The sequence below is a fragment of the Cervus canadensis genome, chromosome 15 (assembly GCF_019320065.1).
Source record: "Cervus canadensis isolate Bull #8, Minnesota chromosome 15, ASM1932006v1, whole genome shotgun sequence".
In the NCBI taxonomy this organism is placed as follows: Eukaryota; Metazoa; Chordata; class Mammalia; order Artiodactyla; family Cervidae; genus Cervus; species Cervus canadensis.
The window spans coordinates 19,394,552-19,413,307 of record NC_057400.1 but is presented as its reverse complement, the minus strand read 5'-3'; the positions used below and the strand labels follow the sequence as shown (position 1 = coordinate 19,413,307).

Genomic DNA, 18,756 nt, shown 5'->3' with positions numbered 1-18,756 from the left:
TGTTTGTTACAGATGTTCCTGGGCGTGGACCACTTCACTCTAGCTCACTTTCTACCTCAAAGCCTCCTTTGTCTCCTTAAAGTGCAACTCCAACCTTGCAAGTGAAGAGTCAATGGCGCTAAATAAAATGTGTCAGTTAGAACTGATAAACACTGGAGTAGAACAGCAAGCCTGGTTTTCTTACTTCATCCACAGGTATTTCTTCAAATAATAAAAACACCCCCTGTTGGGACTGCAGTAGGATAGGGTATTCTGAACTGATAATGGCATCGTGTACATTGAATGGAATTTGAACCCCATAAGCTCACATTTTAAATGCCTTTCACTTCCTTGGTATTACTCATGGGTGTAGACAAGTCATCTCCTCCTCCTCTTCTCCCCACCCCCACGCCCCGTCACGTGCAGTTTAGGACCCATCCCCACATGCAGTGACAGAGAAGAAGCAAAGCTATCACAATGATGGATATATAGATGTATCATAGCATAGCATGCATGCTCAGTCATGTCTGACTCTTTGTGACCCCATGGACTGTAGCCCACCAGCGTCCTCTGACCATGGGATTATCCCAGCAAGAATACTGGAATGGATTGCCATTTCCTAATCCAGGGGATCTTCCCAACCCAGGAATCGAACCTGTTTCTCTTGTATCTCCTGCATTGGCAGGCGGATTTTACCACTGCACCACCTGGGAAGCCCATGTAGAAGATGATTATCCCATAATTATGGCAAAGGTCTGACTGTCTCAGATCCCAAGGGAACCCTAGTAATGGTCATGGCCCCACAGCACCCAGTTTACTGTGAAGAACACTGCTTTGTGAGGCTTGGCTTAGCTTCATCCTCATCACCCACCTGCAAAGAAAGCCCCACGTAAATGCTGATCCTGACTCATTGGATGTATACAGTCAAGGACAATAGACCTGATCCAAAACTGAGGAGGATATCTGAATCTAATACATTAAGCAGGTAATTCCAACTCCATGTGAGATATTTATAGACTAAGCTCTTCTTTATTGAATTATCAATTATCTAAATGAGCACCATTTTTAAGAAATAAATACTAAATGAATGTGAAATAACAACAATAATAATTGATGATGACAGACATACTTATATCACATAATAGTGCCAGAATAATGTATAAATAGTATAGGAATTCCTAAGCAACTCTGAGGTTACTTGAGAGAATTCAGTGATGCAGTAAAGAATTATAAATTGAAATGCTTGAATTCCTGACTTTAAAAACAAAAAATCAATCCTAAACCAAGTCCCACTGAATTAAATGTAAATTAGACTAAGCTTACAATAACAAAAATGTACAAGCCTTGTGAGAATTCTGAAAGCGAAACTTAAACAGATCTTCTCTGCCTGAATCAGAGATTAACATAAGCAGTGATTAAGTCTTGTTGCTAGAGAGTACCCTTGAAGGGATGAAAATGGTACCTTACTTCTGTGTTCTTCCTCCTCAAAGCCTACTCTAATCATAAGAAAGACATCAGACAAACTCAAACTGAAAGGCCTAGCCAGGGCTCCTTGAAATGTTCAAGGTCACCAAAAACAAGGAACAACTGAGAAATGGTCACAGCCAAAACAAGCTTAACAATTCATGATGACCAAATATAATGTGGGATCCTAGATGGGATCTTGGAACATATAAAGGACATTAAGGCAAAATGAAGGAAATCTGAATAAAGCATGGACTTTAGTTAGCAATAAGGTGTAAGTATTGGATCTTTGGGCTTCTCAGGTCGCACTAGTGGTAAAGAACCTGCCTGCCAAGGCAAGAGACATAAGAGACACAGGTTTGATCCCTGGGTCAGAAGATCCCCTGGAGGAGAGCAAGGCAGCCCACTCCAGCCTTCTTGCCTGGAAAATCCCATGGAATGAAGAGTCTGGCAGGCTACCATCCATAGGGTCACAGAGTCAGACACGACTGAAGTGAACGAGCATGCAAGCATGTGTTGGATCTTTAGTTGTAACAAGTGTAAGATATATAAGATGTTAATAATATAGGAAACTAGGGTATTATAACTCTGTACCACACAACTGTCCAGTAAACTAAAACTATTCTAATATAAAATGTTTTCCTGAAAAATACATAACAGATATATTTTTAAAAGATCTTCTGATATAGTATTTGCAGAGAAAGATGCTTTTTAGTTTATAAATTATTTCCATAATTTGTGACAGTTCTCACATCTGCTACTATAAAATTCATTGCAGCTTCTCTGCCTCTTGGGAAAAAATGCATTTAATTATCAGTGAAATTCAACTCCAGCTTGTTATGATGAATGATTTGAACCTGTCAACTTTTTTTTCTCCCTAAAAACAAAAGAAATGAAATGAAAGACAGTCTTCCTCCTTTACTTCCTTCCTTCCACCTGTTTCATTTAACTGATGAAGGTTTGAGCTTTTATTAATCTTTTTGAGCTCCGCTGTAAGATGCAGAAAAAGCTAATATGATATCATTGTATCTGGCTAATGTGTGTGCTTTGTGAAATTGATACACCCTGCCAAGACATAAATTACTTAAGCTTTGATAAATGTGTTGAAATCAGGGAATGTTCAAACAGATAAAGCACAGCAATTCCTCTTTTTCTCCCTTTTTTAAACTCCATTTCGTGCAAGCAGTTAAATGTTTTTGCATTATTATTGTAATATGATGGGACAAAAGACAGCCATGATATTGATAGTAGCATAGAGAACCCCAGCAAGTACAAAAGCAGTGGGGGATACAGCCTTGTGTTTTGCAGATAACATCTAACAACCTTTCCTTGGACAGACTGGTTTGCCAACAGGTTCAGATCCACCTCAGTCCTCTCCCAGCATGTTGTATCACTGAAATTGTCTACAGAGGAATGAGCGTCCTGCCAGACACTGCACTTTCAGATCCTTCGCTGACTCATTTGGTAGGCTGAAATCAAAGATCCACAAACACATTTTGTTAGCTAAGAATGCTCACCTGTCCCTGTGATTTGGGTATGACTCAGATGTCAGTGAGACGGGAAGCACGAAGAAGCATTTGATTGATGCTCCAGGGTTGATTTCTACTCATTAATTTATCCTATGGCACTGAACAAGTTGCTTGATTGATCACTAATCAGTTCCCTGGAGACCTGAGAATCCATATCATCTTTTGAAGATAATTTTTGAATAGGAGGCATGGAACTATCCACTGGATAATGTAAGACCCATCACTTTCTGAGTGTCTTTTGCCAGAGGTTGGGCTCAGTAATTTCCATCCATTTTTTAAATTTAGTCCTTTCAATCAACCAACAAAGGAGGTATAGGTGAGAAAATTGGGGCTTATGTCAAGGGACAATGAGGTCATCAGGCAGCAAGTCCTATCCTTTTTCCACCATGCTGCTTCCATATTGGGAGTATATTGGATGAGTGTGGATGGGGTTGTGGTTCATTCAAATCACAGTCATCCCTCAGTAGGTCTTTTGAGGTTAAGCATGAGCCTTGGGAACTTGGTCACACAACTATCTATGTAGACCTGTTTAGGAGAGGATGTCTTCTCAGTAGTGATGCACGCGTTTAAGCAGCATTCTAGGGAGAAGGCTGAACAAGTTATACCCCAGGGAGAGGAAGTTGGGAGAAGAGGTACAACTAGCAGCTTTTTAAGACAACTAGAAATATATTTGTTTTTTTAATTACACTCTTCTACCTATATACATCATCATCCAATAACTTTTTGAAATTTGAGTTTAGATTTGGAAAACAGTACTTGTAAGAACTGCCCATACATTTTAGAGTAATAAGTAAGTTGAAGAAGTAAAGTGAAGTTGCTCGGTCATGTCCGACTCTTTGCAACCCCATGGACTGTAGCCTACCAAGTTTCTCCATCCATGGGATCTTCCAGGCAAGAATATTGGAGCGGGTTGCCATCACCCAGGTTTTCTCAATTTGTTTAATGTTGTCAAAGTAGAGTCTAGGGCAAAGCAAAAAAATTAAAAGATGTATACATCTACTTTTTATCTAAGAAAGTGAAAGTGAAGTCGCTCAGTCGTGTCCGACTCTTTGTGACCCCATGGACTGTAGCCTACCAGGCTCCTCCCTCCATGGGATTCTCCAGGCAAGAGTACTGGAGTGGGTTGCCATTTCCTCCTCCAGGGGATCTTCCCAACTCAGGGATCGAACCGGGGTCTCCCACATTCCAGGCAGACACTTTAACCTCTGAGCCACCAGGGAACTTTTTATCTAAGGAATCCTCAATGACAGTTTTCACTGAAACAGAGAACAGTCATAGATCTGTGCTTAAGAGTTAAATTGCATTATTTTTACATAGGCAAACCTTAAAATCAAAGGCAACTTGAGCAGATTTGAAAATAAAGAGTATTGTGCTAGAATATACTTTTTAAGAATCAAATTTCATTTTCAATTGTCATCTGTAGAATCTTTCCTGAAGAATAGAAGAGTGTTTATAAAAGCAAATAATTACATCTAATTTATCTGTTTGGTAAGTTTTGTTTTCTTTTTTTTTTTCACTTTCTTAGGATGAGTTACCTACATTTGGGTCAAATTGTTACAACATCAGTTACTACAATGAAAATCTGTAGTATTTTTGAAAATTAACAAGTGACTTTTTCAGTAATTATTATCGAGTCGTCTTAGAACTATCACATCAGAAGTCCTAGAGATAAGAGAAAGTGAAGTGAAGTTGCTCAGTGGTGTCGACTCTTTGAGACCCCATGGGCTGTAGCCTACCAGGATCCTCAGTCCATGGGATTTTCCAGGCAAGAATACTGGAGTGGGTTGCCATTTCCTTCTCCAGGGGATCTTCCCGACCCAGGGATTGAACCCAGGTCTCCCGCATTGCAGGCAGACGCTTTACCATCTGAACTACCAGGGAAGCCCAAGGATCTCATAATGTCCATCTCACGATAGAACTCATCATGTATTTTAAAATGCACCAATATCAGTTAGCCTGAGACTCTACATGATTGAAAACTTGTCACTGTACAATAAGTTTAACGTTGATAGGTTTTCAATAACAGAAAAAGGAGAAAATCAGGCAAAGCATCAAGAAAAATGACCCAAGCAGAGAAAACTCAGAAAAATGTGCAATGTGAAACAAGCATTTTAAGATAAAAAGAGCATATTGGTGCTGGTAGTACAGAGTGTTGTCATACTTGTGCCAAAAAAAAAAAAAAAAAGTGTTTTTGAATGGAAAATAGATCTTTACTCTACTAACACAGTATTAATTGGGAGCACTGCCCAGAGCTAAAGCATGTGGTAAAGAATCCACCTGCCAATGCAGGAGACCCAAGAGACAGCGGTTCAATTCCTGAGTCAGGAAGATCCCCTGGAGTAGAAAATGGCAACCTGCTCCAGTATTCTTGCCTGGGAAATCCCATGGACAGAGGAGCCTGGCAGGCTGCAGTCCACGGGATCACAAAAAGTCGGATATGACTGAGTGAGAGTCACTGTCTCTAGTGTGTATATGTTAATCCATGGGGTCCCAAAGAGTTGGACACAACTAAGCACTTGAGCACCAGCATATTGTGTATGAGTAAGAATTGAGGTGTTTTTTTTTTTTTTAAGCAAGCTAGAAGGGATTTATCTTGTAAACGATAGGAAGAAAGACAGGAGTGAAGGAAGAGGTTAGGAAATTGGACAAATTGGGGAATAGAGATCAGGAAATTAAGTTCTTTAGTACCGGCCGTTCTCAGGATTGATAGGTGTGGCTGTCAACATTGACCAAGCAAGGCACATCTCGTGAAATATTGGGAAAAGGTGAAAAATAATAATAGCAAGAATCATAATCACAGAGAAGAGAAACTGGACCTTGATCAGCAAGGGGTTTCTTATCTGTCCATGTGTCCTTAACTGTCTCCTTGGAGAGAGGACAGGACAAGTCACTTGGACCAGGTTGCATTAGTTCTTAGCAACCTCAAGTCCTATCTGTAGCCAGTACTGACTTCCATGGCTGTCTGACCAGTTGATCTCAATAAGGCTCTGTGCAGGTTGTAATGAAGAATGTTCAAAGTCAGAAAACTAGTGACAGTATCAGAAATACCCAGAATATTTTGAGCCAGAAATGCTGAGTAATGATCCTTCTTTTTCTGGTGACTATGCCAGTCCTTCAACACCAGGAGAGAGAAAGAAGTATCCACTCAGGATGTGCGAGACCCTAGGAACAAAGAGTATGAATTCAGGTTCTCAAAACAATAAGAATGTGCAGAATATCAGTTTGCCCTTCTGCCAAACCTCAGTAATTTAAGTAGAGAAGAGAATTTTTGAAAATACTAGACATGAGTGGGAAAAGCCTTCAAGAATTAATCAAAGGGATCAATATATATTATGTGCCCCATCCCCACCAAAGCAAAAAACAAAAAAGAAAAATACACACATACATTTAAGTCCTTGCATTCCTCCTCTAAAGTATTCAGGGACAAGTTATAGGTGAAAACACTTCTCGTGAAACTCTATTAGAACTTAAACTTTTATGAATGTATAAAATATAACCTCATATTATTAAACTCTACCATATAGTCAAGTGCAATATTTACAATCCAAGCTATGCCAGTTTTTTTTTTTCTCAAAACTGAATTGAAAGCAATAATTCTTGTAATAATCTGAGACTGGTTTTACCAGGTACTTCGCCAAGTTTGAAAGGGTTGGGGAAACAGTACATAAAAACAGCCCCACTTCCTTCTCATCCTTTTCATCACGCTGACAGTTTTCCAGAGAATCATTACCAGAGTGGTTTGTGCCATTAGAGATAAGAGGCTATCTGTGTTTCCACGAGAAACCTCTATTTTCCAGACTTTATAATTCATCTATAAATATCCACTCCAAGCAGCAGTTTCATATATTATGAATCTGTCTCTCAAAATTCATATTGACTTAACTAAATGATTTTTAGAAATCATGAGGACTCTTACACTGCAAAGAGAGTTAAAAGAAAATGAAATGCAAATAAAGTACTGTGTTTCAGGGGGAATGATTTGAATCAAAATACTGTGGAATCCACAAAACACAGGCACATGATTCTTTCTTAGCAATCCTATCTTTCAGGGTATTATTCAGTTGTAATAAAATTTATTTATCAACAATTACTTAATTCAAAATATACATTTCCAATTTATTTCTGCTTCTATAAAGGCAGATAATTTGAAATTATATTTTTTCAACTAAATCTTTTATGGAACTTCATATTATTATTTATGCTACTTTTAATTATAGAATTTAAAATTGAATTATATCAAGTTATGAAATTATATGACATAAGCTTTTGAATATAATAATATGCTTGCTATCTACAAATATATTTTAAGAATCTTATCAATATCTTATATTCAGATGGTTTCTAGCTCCATGGTAGAAATCTCAGCTTACTAGAGTTATTTTCTACCTAAAAAAAAAAGACCTTACAAATTGAATGTTTTTATCCAATAAGAGACCAAAAAATACTATATCCCCTGGTCTGGGAAGATAGAATTGTAAAGATTAGGAGACAGAGACTAAAGCCACATCAACCCATTAAAATGAATTGCAGTCATCCTTTGGTATCCATGGGGGATTGGTTTCAAGATCCCCTTGGATACCAAAATCCAGGGATGTTTAAACGCCTTATATAAGATAGTTTAGTATTTGCATATTACCTAGGCACATACTTCTGTATATTTTAAAACTTCTCTAGATTATTTATAATGCCTAATACTATGTAAATAATTGCCAGAATGTGACAAATTCAAGTTTTGCTTTTTGGAAATTTCTGTGTTTGAGTTGGGGGCAGTTGGGATTTTCTGTTTAGTTTTAATTTCAATTCAGTGTTAGCTGAATCCAGTAGTTTCAGAACCTGCGTATACAAATAACCAACTGTCCTCTCTTCCTAATCTCATCATTTCCATGTTTGTACTCACAGATTTATACTGCTCGAATGACATGGTCATTTTGTTATACTGCAGAGCCCAACTGTGTATGTGAAATGGTATTTAGCAGGAAGCGAAATAATACTACAAGAATTGCCCCAGTGCTTTGGCTTTGGTATGTGTGGACTCACAGCCCAACCTAAAGTATATTTTTCTTTCTTCCTTTTGAACAGCTGTTTTGCGACAGTGAGAAGGTGGTGCATGCCACGGAGGGACTGGATTGGGAAGACAAAGATGCCGCGGGGACCCTGGTGGGTAATGTGGTGCACTCAAGGATCATCAACCCTCTGCGCCTGTTTGTTAAACAGTCTCCAGTCCCCAAGCCTGGACATTTGGCCTATGCGGACAGCATGGAGAACTTTTGGGATTGGCTGGCCAACATCACGGAGGTTCAGGAGCCATTGGCAAGAACTAAAAGGAGGCCGATAGTGAAAACAGGAAAATTTAAGAAAATGTTTGGATGGGGTGACTTCCATTCCAACATTAAAACTGTGAAACTCAACCTCCTCATCACGGGGAAAATCGTTGACCATGGAAATGGAACCTTCAGTGTTTATTTTCGACATAATTCCACCGGCCTGGGCAATGTTTCAGTGAGTTTGGTACCCCCCTCCAAAGTGGTGGAGTTTGAAGTTTCCCCACAGTCTACCTTGGAGACCAAGGAATCCAAATCTTTCAACTGTCGCATTGAGTATGAAAAAACAGATCGGGCCAAGAAGACCGCCCTGTGCAATTTTGACCCATCCAAGATCTGCTACCAGGAGCAGACTCAGAGCCATGTATCCTGGTTGTGTTCCAAGCCCTTCAAGGTCATTTGCATTTACATTGCCTTTTACAGTGTTGATTATAAACTTGTGCAAAAGGTCTGTCCTGACTACAATTACCATAGTGAGACTCCCTACTTATCTTCTGGCTGAATCTTCCCATGGCCAATAAAAAGGAAGGATAAATATATACTCAATTATTAATAGAACCACCAAGAACCAAGCTCAGCTCTCCATGGCAAAGGATCCCTTTTGTTTCTGGCAATGAACCTTCATTCCCTATAAGGTTTTCAAATTTAGAAAAGAAAAAGAAACATCTTAAAAGTTGAAATGTGTTTGTTATGATCATAAGTACCTTAATCTAAACAGTCAAACTGTGTATGAAACCATCACTCTCTCGTAAGATCTCTTTCTCCTGAGGCTGACTCCTTCAGCTATTCTTGTTTCTCTGAGTCGATGGTAGCAAGATGGAACAGGAAAGAACCAAATAATGCATGTGATAAACATTGCTCTTGAAATGAACCTGCCTTTGAAGTATGTTTTGGAAAGTTACCTTAAAAATAGCAGATCCAGTAAAGTAACTGAAAAGATTGTATTTGATAGATGAATAACATTTCTGACATTGAATTCTTTTTTATTGCTGTCTTTTTCCCCATGTCTGTGCTGTTAGTGATATGAGAGATGAAGGGGTAAATGTGCTTCAAAACTCATGTGTGAAGTTACAATGCCACAGTAGAATGAAACACATTATTATCTGAGCTAGAGTTGAGTGGAGTGGGATTTAAACACCTACCCTTGGGTTGGTCACCATCCTTAGGATTCTCATCTGAGTAGTAATATTGGTATATTAAAAAAGCAAATCTGGGTGTATTGTAAGTCAGTTCAACAATGATGACGATCAGGATGTTTTTAGATATTTTGCCAGATTCAATGACGTGAGGTTGTCAAAAATATCACAACTCTGTTTTCCCCCTGTAACCTAATTCTATTCATTTGGTGGTATGATTTTTGTAAACCTGTGTAAAACAACTTTGAAATTGAGAGAAAGCAATTGTTTCCTAGGCTAGCTATAATGGAAGAAAGATTGGAATTGGAAGGAGAAAATTCCAGGATGATGTATTCATTATTTCTAGCCTGTTAGATTAAGTTCTCCTTGCATTTAGCTATTTAAATGAGGGATCAGATTGTGGAAATAAAGAGTATATTTAAACAATGCTAATTATCATCGTGCTAATAACCAAGACACATGACTCCCTAGGCTTTTGGGATAACTTCCTAATGAATGTTGTCTCATAACAACATCCTCTTCATCTTCTCTGAGGGGGTCAGATGTCATCTGTGTCATAGAACTGGATGATCTTCGAATTAGCGTAGAGAGAGAATCTGGCTGACCAGTAAAAAAAAAATGTTTGTAGAACCTGGAAGATTCGTGGAATGGTTACTCCTTTTACGATAGCCGTCAACGTTTTCCCCCCTTCTTATCTGTAAAATATCAAAGTAAAACACTGAACTGACAGCTGAAGGAAGAACAAAATGCTCTTACTGTAAAATGCTCTTACTACGTTGTTCAAAAAGCCAACAGCTCCCGTCTCCATTTTGCATCTCTAGTCCTTTCCTTTGGCTGGTGATGCCTGCACAGTGTTTTTTGTCTTTTGTAAAAATTGTACTAGTGCGTGGTAGTACAGGCTTGAAATTTTTGCTCTGAGTTCATCGGGTGCTTTTGTAATTTTGTGGTTGGTGTGAAATACTTTGAGACATCATTTTATTTTAACCTAGGAACAAGATTAAACTACTATTTATTGTAAAATATGTGGGAACCATATGTGTATACACACTTAGGTTTTCTGTGTACAGAGAAAGTATGTGTACACATTTCTATGTAAATAAAAAGAATTTCCTAAATCTGTCACATGAGTTTAAGTTTTTTTTTTTTAAAGATTGTTCTTGTTTCTTTTCTTCACAATGGTTTAGTGTGTGTGTGCTCGTGTGTGTATGCATTATCAACTGAGCATTCAGATCTTCCATATGTTCATATTAAACAGAGCAATTAGGCCATGGAGCTTGTAAAGCAGAGGAAAATAATAATCCATACAAACCACTTGGCACATAGCTTGGTGTCTAGTAAGAATTCTGTGAGCTTCCTTTGAGATTTATTATTACAAATGAAAGGTGATTTTAAATTGTCTAGTGTTCAAAAGTTAAGTGGTATAAACACTATATCTATATAAAGAAAAAAACACTAAATCGGTTTGCACAATTCTTAGATTTTAGCAGGATTTGTGGAATTAAAAAATAAAGAAAGAAAGTTCCTCAGGCATGTTTTTTAATTGGCGTAGAACATATGCCACATGTATTTTTTAGACATAATTTCATTTCAGAGCCTACATAATTGTCAGTAATGGTGCTTGGCACAATATAAATCAGATCCCATTTAAACATGCAAATGCACACATTTCTACAAAACCATTTTTGCCCTAGAGTACTGCAGTTGAGGAAAAGGACATTCATGTAAGCTAATTTTATGCCCAATCACAAATTGTTCAAAATGTAAAGAAACAGACCCTTTTAAAATGAGATTTAAACTAATAGAGTGAACACCTGAAAACAATATAATGTTGTGTGTCAATTAATTTAAAAAATTTTTAAATGTATGACAAAACCCACTGCAAAGTTGTGAAGTAATTAGCCTCCAACTAATAAAAATAAATGAAAAAAAATAAAAAATTTTTAAAAAACACTAGCAGAAATTTAATCTTCAGGGAGATGTTAGGCATCGTCTCAGGATCTCTCTATTTATGAGAAAGCAAACTAGTTTTAAGACCTTTTCACCCCTCTACAGAAACAATCTTATTACTCATCACCACACAGAATCAGGAAAGAGGCTGTATTTTCATGACTATGAACAAGGTGATCATACCAGCCATAGCTGCTGTAAAATCTGGGAAAGGGAAATAAAAAAGACAAAACTTTTGGACACCATGTAGCACAGCAGTAATCAATGAAAAGAAAACAATTTTCCTTCTTCCTTCTACTTGGTACTTGGAATTTCAACACATTCTCCTGATCTAAAATACCCCAGCAGTAATGAGTGTGGTTCTCCAACATGACTATTCATAAGAGAACCTGATTCATAGCATACTATATCCTGTAATCTTTATTCTCCAACACTGTTATTCTGCAACACCTTTCTTCTTTACTTTATATGACCCAGATGCTACATGCTACATTTTAGGCACAACTGCTACATCCTAAACATTCCACAACTGGCTAATCCTATCTCCATTAGAGACATGGTTCTGCTGGGTGGGAGCTGCCATTATGACTTAGGGATTCAAAACTTAAATATTCAAAGTGCAGTTGTCACATTAGCAGTATTACCTGTAAACTTGTTGGAAATACAGACTCACAGGTCCTGCCTCCGACACTGAATTGGAGTTTTCATTCTAACAAGATCACCACGTGACTTGTATTTACATTAAAGACTGAGAGGTACTTCCTTAGAAACTGATTTAGTAAATGAAGTTAGTAAATTAGGAATTAAAAATCTGCATCTTAAGAACCTTTGGTTATAGTGGTTCAAATGGGCTTCTGACAATACTTTTGAAAATGGCTGAAGGAAGAGACCCTTTTAAAAATGAAAATTAATCGAGTGGATTGACAACAAAATAAAGAAAAATAAACCAATATTAATGTATAGAAGAATAGTGTTTCAAAGAGAGGACAGCCTCTTCTGGCTCAGACTTCTCATTTGACAGATAAGCAAAACCAGGGCCCCATCAGAGTCAAGGACATGCCCACTTAGTAAGTGACAAAGTCAAGTGAAATGTAAGTCTCCTGCCTCCTTGTCCCAGGTCTTGTGTTACAGTAGAAAGGTAACTTGAAGCAGATATTCAAAAGAAAACAAAAAATAACTGCAGTGAGTTTATAAGAAGACATGACTCAGAAGCCAAAACTAAGCATGAAAATGGCTAGAAACACTCTCTCTGCAAAATCCTCAGGATTGTGATATGTCTATGAAAACAAATTTTTTAAAGCTTAAACTACACAAAAGTAAAGTCAGAATAAGGCCATTTTGTCCAAAGATGAGCATCCTGGGATATATTAAAGGTATGACTGGCTAAGAATTAACAGCAGTAGAGCACGGGAGTTGACAGAATTTTCAACAGATTTTAACACCTGAGAATATATTTTCATAGAAATAAGTAAAGGGAGTGGAATGCCTTCATAGCCTAAAGGTCCAACTTTACTTCATAAAGAATCTTAAGTTAATTCATTGCCTATAAAATAGAGGGTGGCATCATGCATTTTTATTTGCAGTTAAAACTATAGTTAACCTCATGTTAATTAATCAGAACTTTCAATGAATGGAAATTTCATGTCTCCCATTGTCACTGACGAATTACAGGCAAACAAACTTTTGCTAGAGGTTTTTTTCCTTCATAAAATCTGTAAAATATATTCAGGGGTCATTTAATATTCACCTCATGTCTTACCCCCTACTGCAAGGTCTAGAACCCTGGGAACGTATCCCATTCTGCTTCATTTGTAATCTTCCCTTTTCATCATCCCACTCAGCTCCCCCATAAATAGTCTATAATCTCTTCTCAGAAGGAATGAGTTGACTGTGCCCTCTACAGCATGGGACAAAGTATCTGGTATGTAGTACATACTTGATCATTATTTGTCACTTGATTTTTTTTAAATCTCCAACAAAAAACAGTGATTTTTCAAGACTCGCTTTACCCACCTAACATGAATTTTCTTGCACCATTTCCAAGATGAAGAAACTGCTCCAGCATCATGTGATACCCATTGAATGCTAGCTCCCAGAACCACTGAAATGTAAAAGATGGAAACATGTTTGGAAGTGATTTAGAATAGGTTTTGTTTATCAGATAATTGGAGAGACTTCCCTGGCAGTCCAGTGATTGAGACTCTGTGCTTCCACTGCAGGGGGCATGGGTTCAATCCCTGTTCAGATCTATCTTGCATGTCATGCAGTTTAGCCAAATTAATTAATTAATTAATTAACATTTTCTTAAAAAGGGAGTAAGCAGAGGACCAAAAAAGAAGGAAAGGAAAGAATTGGGGACCTGGTGAGGTTTAACAACCTGGTTATTTAAATTGTTCTTCCTGCCTGGATAAAGCCATTCTTTCTCTTCTTTATTATTCCAAATCACTGATGTTCTATATTTGTGTTAAGAGATTGTCAGCTGGCCACCAGCATGGAACCTCTGCCTTCTTCTGTTGAAGTGGGAGGGTCAACGGTATGGCAGGCCTGCTAGACTGCATGCCCCTACCCCTCAAGCAGTGAGGTATGGCCTGGTTGCTGAGCTGGAGCTGGTAGGATATGAGAGCAAGGGATGTGTCAACTTATGTAAAAGCACATCAGGCCTGTCCGTGCTATTTTCCCTTCTACTGTTTCAGATAGATGACTAAAAGGACCTGAAATGCTGCCCAGTAAAGGGGGCAAAGCAACTGTCCATCTGAGTGTCTTTCCAACCATGAAGGAGAGCCACCCAGCTAACCAAAAGCCCACCCTGGACTTCTACAGGAGAAATAAACATGTATGTTATTCTTTAAGCCATTGAATTACTGGGATGGATTTGTTACTGCATCTTAGCGTGAGTTAACTAACGAAATGGAGCAGGACTGTATGGTCCTTGCACCATGCCGCCCCCCCCTCCCCACACACACACACCCCATGTCTTCTGTCTGCCTTTTGCCTGTGGAAAACTTCAAAGAACAAGTTTAATCTGAGAAGTGAGAAATGCTGAAGCAAAGGAAAACAGCCAAAGGAGACTAAATAATAATGTAGTCATTAAGCATTGTCAAAGACATTTAGTTCCTTCTCAAGGGCTGTAGATAATATTCTGAGCCATATCCTGTGAGCTGTCTTACAGATACTAAAGCCTCAGGTGAAGAAGTTAACTACACGATGACCAGACTTGAGGACTTGAGCAGCCACAATTCTGAGAAGTGACCGCAAAGAAATGGGAACAAATGGACCCTGGAACTGAAGATTAACCTGAAACATTCAAGATGATTCTGGTCAGACCACTAATGACCAATCTGAAGATGACTGTTAGATGATTGTACTGTTTCTTCATGTAGCCCCTGCTCCACACGATGTCCTTCACCACTTTATTGTGGGCGGGGGTTAGAGTCAGGTGGACAAATGTCCACCACCCTCCCCCTCACGTTCCCGACATCTGAAATAAAACAAACTTTCCTTTCCATAAACCTGGCCTGTTTATTTTAATAAACGGCTTTTTTTTTTAATTTTTAATTTATTTCTTTTAATTGGAGACTAATTACTTTACAATATTGTAGTGGTTTTTGCCATACATTGACATGAAAATCAGCCATGGGTGTACATGTGTATCCCATCCCTCAGGGTCATCCCAGTGCACCAGCCCTGAGCACCCTGTTTCATGCATCGAACCTGGATTGGCGATCTGTTTCACATATGATAATATACGTTTCAATGCTATTCTTTCAAATCATCCCACCCTCGCCTTCTCCCACAGAGTCCAAAAGACTGTTCTACACATCTGTGTCTCTTTTGTTGTCTCCCATATAGGGTCATCATTACCATCTTTCTAACTTCCATATATATGCTTTAGTATACTGTATTGGTGTTTTTCTTTCTGACTTACTTCACTCTGTATAATAGGCTCCAGTTTCATCCACCTTATTAGAACTGATTCAAATGTATTCTTTTTAATGGCTGAGTAATATTCCATTGTGTATATGTACCACAGCTTTCTTTTTTTTTTTTTTTATTAGTCGGAGGCTAATTACTTCACAACATTGCAGTGGGTTTTGTCATTCATTGACATGAATCAGCCATGGAGTTACATGTATTCCCCATCCCGATCCCCCCTCCCACCTCCCTCTCCACCCGCTTCCTCTGGGTCTTCCCAGTGCACCATGCCCGAGCACTTGTCTCATGCATCCCACCTGGGCTAGTGATCTGTTTCACCACAGATAATATACATGCTGTTCTCTCGAAACATCCCACCCTCGCCTTCTCCCACAGAGTCCAAAAGTCTGTACTGTACATCAGTGTTTCTTTTTCTGTTTTGCATATAGGGTTATTGTTACCATCTTTCTAAATTCCATATAAATGTGTTAGTATGCTGTAATGATCTTTATCTTTCTGGCTTACTTCACTCTGTATAATGGGCTCCAGTTTCATCCATCTCATTAGAACTGATTCAAATGAATTCTTTTTAACGGCTGAGTAATATTCCATGGTGTATATGTACCACAGCTTCCTTATCCATTCATCTGCTGATGAGCATCTAGGTTGCTTCCATGTCCTGGCTATTATAAACAGTGCTGCAATGAACATTGCGGTACACGTGTCTCTTTCAATTCTGGTTTCCTCAGTGTGTATGCCCAGCAGTGGGACTGCTGGGTCATATGGCAGCTCTATTTCCAGTTTTTTAAGGAATCTCCACACTGTTCTCCATAGTGGCTGTACTAGTTTGCATTCCCACCAACAGTGTAAGAGGGTTCCTTTTACTCCACACCCTCTCCAGCATTTATTGTTTGTAGACTTTTGGATAGCAGCATTCTGACCAGCGTGAGATGGTATACCTCATTGTGGTTTTGATTTGCAGTTCTCTGATAATGAGTGATGTTGAGCATCTTTTCATGTGTATGTTAGCCATCTGTATTTCATCTTTGGAAAAATATCTGTTTAGTTCTTTGGTCTATTTTCTGATTGGATCACTTATTTTTCTGGAATTGAGCAGGAGCTGCTTGTATATTTTTGAGATTTGTTCTTTGTCAGTTGCTTCATTTGCTATTATTTTCTCCCATTCTGAAGGCTGTCTTTTCACCTTGTTTATAGTTCCCTTCGTTGTGCAAAAGCTTTTAAGTTTAACTAGGTCCCATTTGTTTTGTTTTGTTTTGTTTTTTTCTCCATTACTCTGGGAGGTGGGTCATAGAGGATCTTGCTGTGATTTATGTCAGAGAGTGTTTTGCCTATGTTTTCCTCTAGGAGTTTTATAGTTTCTGGTCTTATGTTTAGATCTTTAATCCATTTTGAGTTTATTTTTGTGTATGGTGTTAGAAAGTGTTCTAGTTTCATTCTTTTACAAGTGGTTGACCAGTGTTCCCAGCACCACTTGTTAAAGAGATTGTCTTTTCTCCATTGTATATTCTTGCCTCCTTCGCAAAGATAAGGTGTCCATAGGTGCGTGGATTTATCTCTGGGCTTTCTATTTTGTTCCATTTATCTATATTTCAGTCTTTGTGCCTGTACCATATTGTATTGATGACTGTAGCATTGTAGTGTAGCCTGAAGTCAGGCAGGTTGATTTCTCCAGGTCCATTCTTCTTTCTCAAGATTGCTTTGGCTATTCAAGGTTTTTTGTATTTCCATACAAGTTGTGAAATTATTTATTCTAGTTCTGTGAAAAATACTGTTGGTAGCTTGATAGGGATTGCACTGAATCTATAGATTGCTTTGGGTGGTATACTCATTTTCACTATATTGATTCTTCCTATCCATAAACATGGTATATTTCTCCATCTATTTGTGTCATCTTTGATTTCTTTCATCAATGTTTTATAGTTTTCTATATATAGGTCTTTTGTTTCTTTAGGTAGATTTATTCCTAAGTATTTTATTCTTTTCATTGCAATGGTGAATGGAATTGTTTCCTTAACTTCTCTTTCTGTTTTCTCATTGTTAGTGTATAGGAATGCAAGGGATTTCTGTGTATTAATTTTATATCCTACAATTAGAAAAGGAAGAAATGAAGAACCCCCAGGGTTAGTAGGAAAGAAATCATAAAAATTATGGCAGAAACAAATGCAAAAGACACAAAAGAGAGTATAGCAAAAATCAACAAAGCCAAAAGCTGGTTCTTTGAGAAGATAAACAAAATAGACAAACCATTAGCCAGACTCATCAAGAAACAAAGAGAGAAGAATCAAATCAACAAAATTAGAAATGAAAATGGAGAAATCACAACAGAAAACACAGATACAAAGGATCATAAGAGACTAGTATCAGCAACTATATGCCAATAAAATGGACAACTCAGAAGAAATGGACAAATTCTTAGAAAAGTATAACTTTTCAAAACTGAACCAGGAAGAAACAGGAAATCCTAACAGACCCATCACAAGCCTGGAAATCAAAACTGTAATCAGAAATCTTCCAGCAAACAAAAGCCCAGGACCAGACAGCTTCATAGCTGAATTTTACCAAGAATTTCGAAAAGAGCTAACACCTATCCTACTCAAACTCTTCCAGAAAATTGCAGAGGAAGGTTAACTTCCAAACTCATTCTATGAGGCCACCATCACCCTAATACCAAAACCAGACAAAGATGCCACCAAATAAAAGGAAACTACAGGCCAATATCACTGATGAACATTGATACAAAAGTCCTTAACAAAATCCTAGCAAACAGAATCCAACAACATATTAAAAAGATCATACATCATGACCAAGTGATCTTTATCCCAGGGATGCAAGAATTCTTCAATATTCACAAATCAATCAATGTAATACACCACATTAACAAATTGAAAGATAAAACCCATATGATTATCTCAATAGATGCAGAGAAAGCCTTTGACAAAATTCAACATCCATTTATGATAAAAACCCTCCAGAAAGCAGGAATAGAAGGAACATACCTCAACATAGTAAAAGCTATATGTGACAAACCCACAGCAAACATTATCCTCAATGGTGAAAAATTGAAAGCATTTCCCCTAAAGTCAGGAACAAGACAAGGGTGCCCACTCTCACCACTACTATTCAACATAGTTTTTGAAATTTTAGCCACAGCAATCAGAGAAGAAAAAGAAACAAAAGGAATCCAGATTGGAAATGAAGAAGTAAAACTCTCACTGTTTGCAGATGACATGATCCTCTACATACAAAACCCTAAAGACTCCACTAGAAAATTATTAGAGCTAATCAATGAATATTTATTGGCTTTTGAGCAGCAAAGCAGCGTGAACCCACACATAACACTCTCTTCAGTAACAGTAATACAAATGGTGCATGAGATCTCTATCTGTGTGCTCACTTGGATCTCTGTTTGAATTATTTCAGTCTCTTAGGCTTTACAGTAATAATTTC

The 18,756-nt window shown here is 37.9% G+C and overlaps 1 protein-coding gene across 1 annotated transcript in view; it reads left to right on the top strand.

Annotated features, from left to right (window-relative positions):
- The window catches only part of NXPH2 (neurexophilin 2), a 119,207-nt gene extending 108,658 nt beyond the window's left edge, over positions 1-10,549 (top strand). The window contains exon 2 of the mRNA XM_043488345.1: positions 8,052-10,549. Within this exon, the coding sequence (XP_043344280.1) occupies positions 8,052-8,795 (744 nt within the window). The 3' untranslated portion in view covers positions 8,796-10,549. The remainder of the gene's footprint in view (positions 1-8,051) is intronic.
- The last annotated feature ends 8,207 nt before the right edge of the window (positions 10,550-18,756 follow it).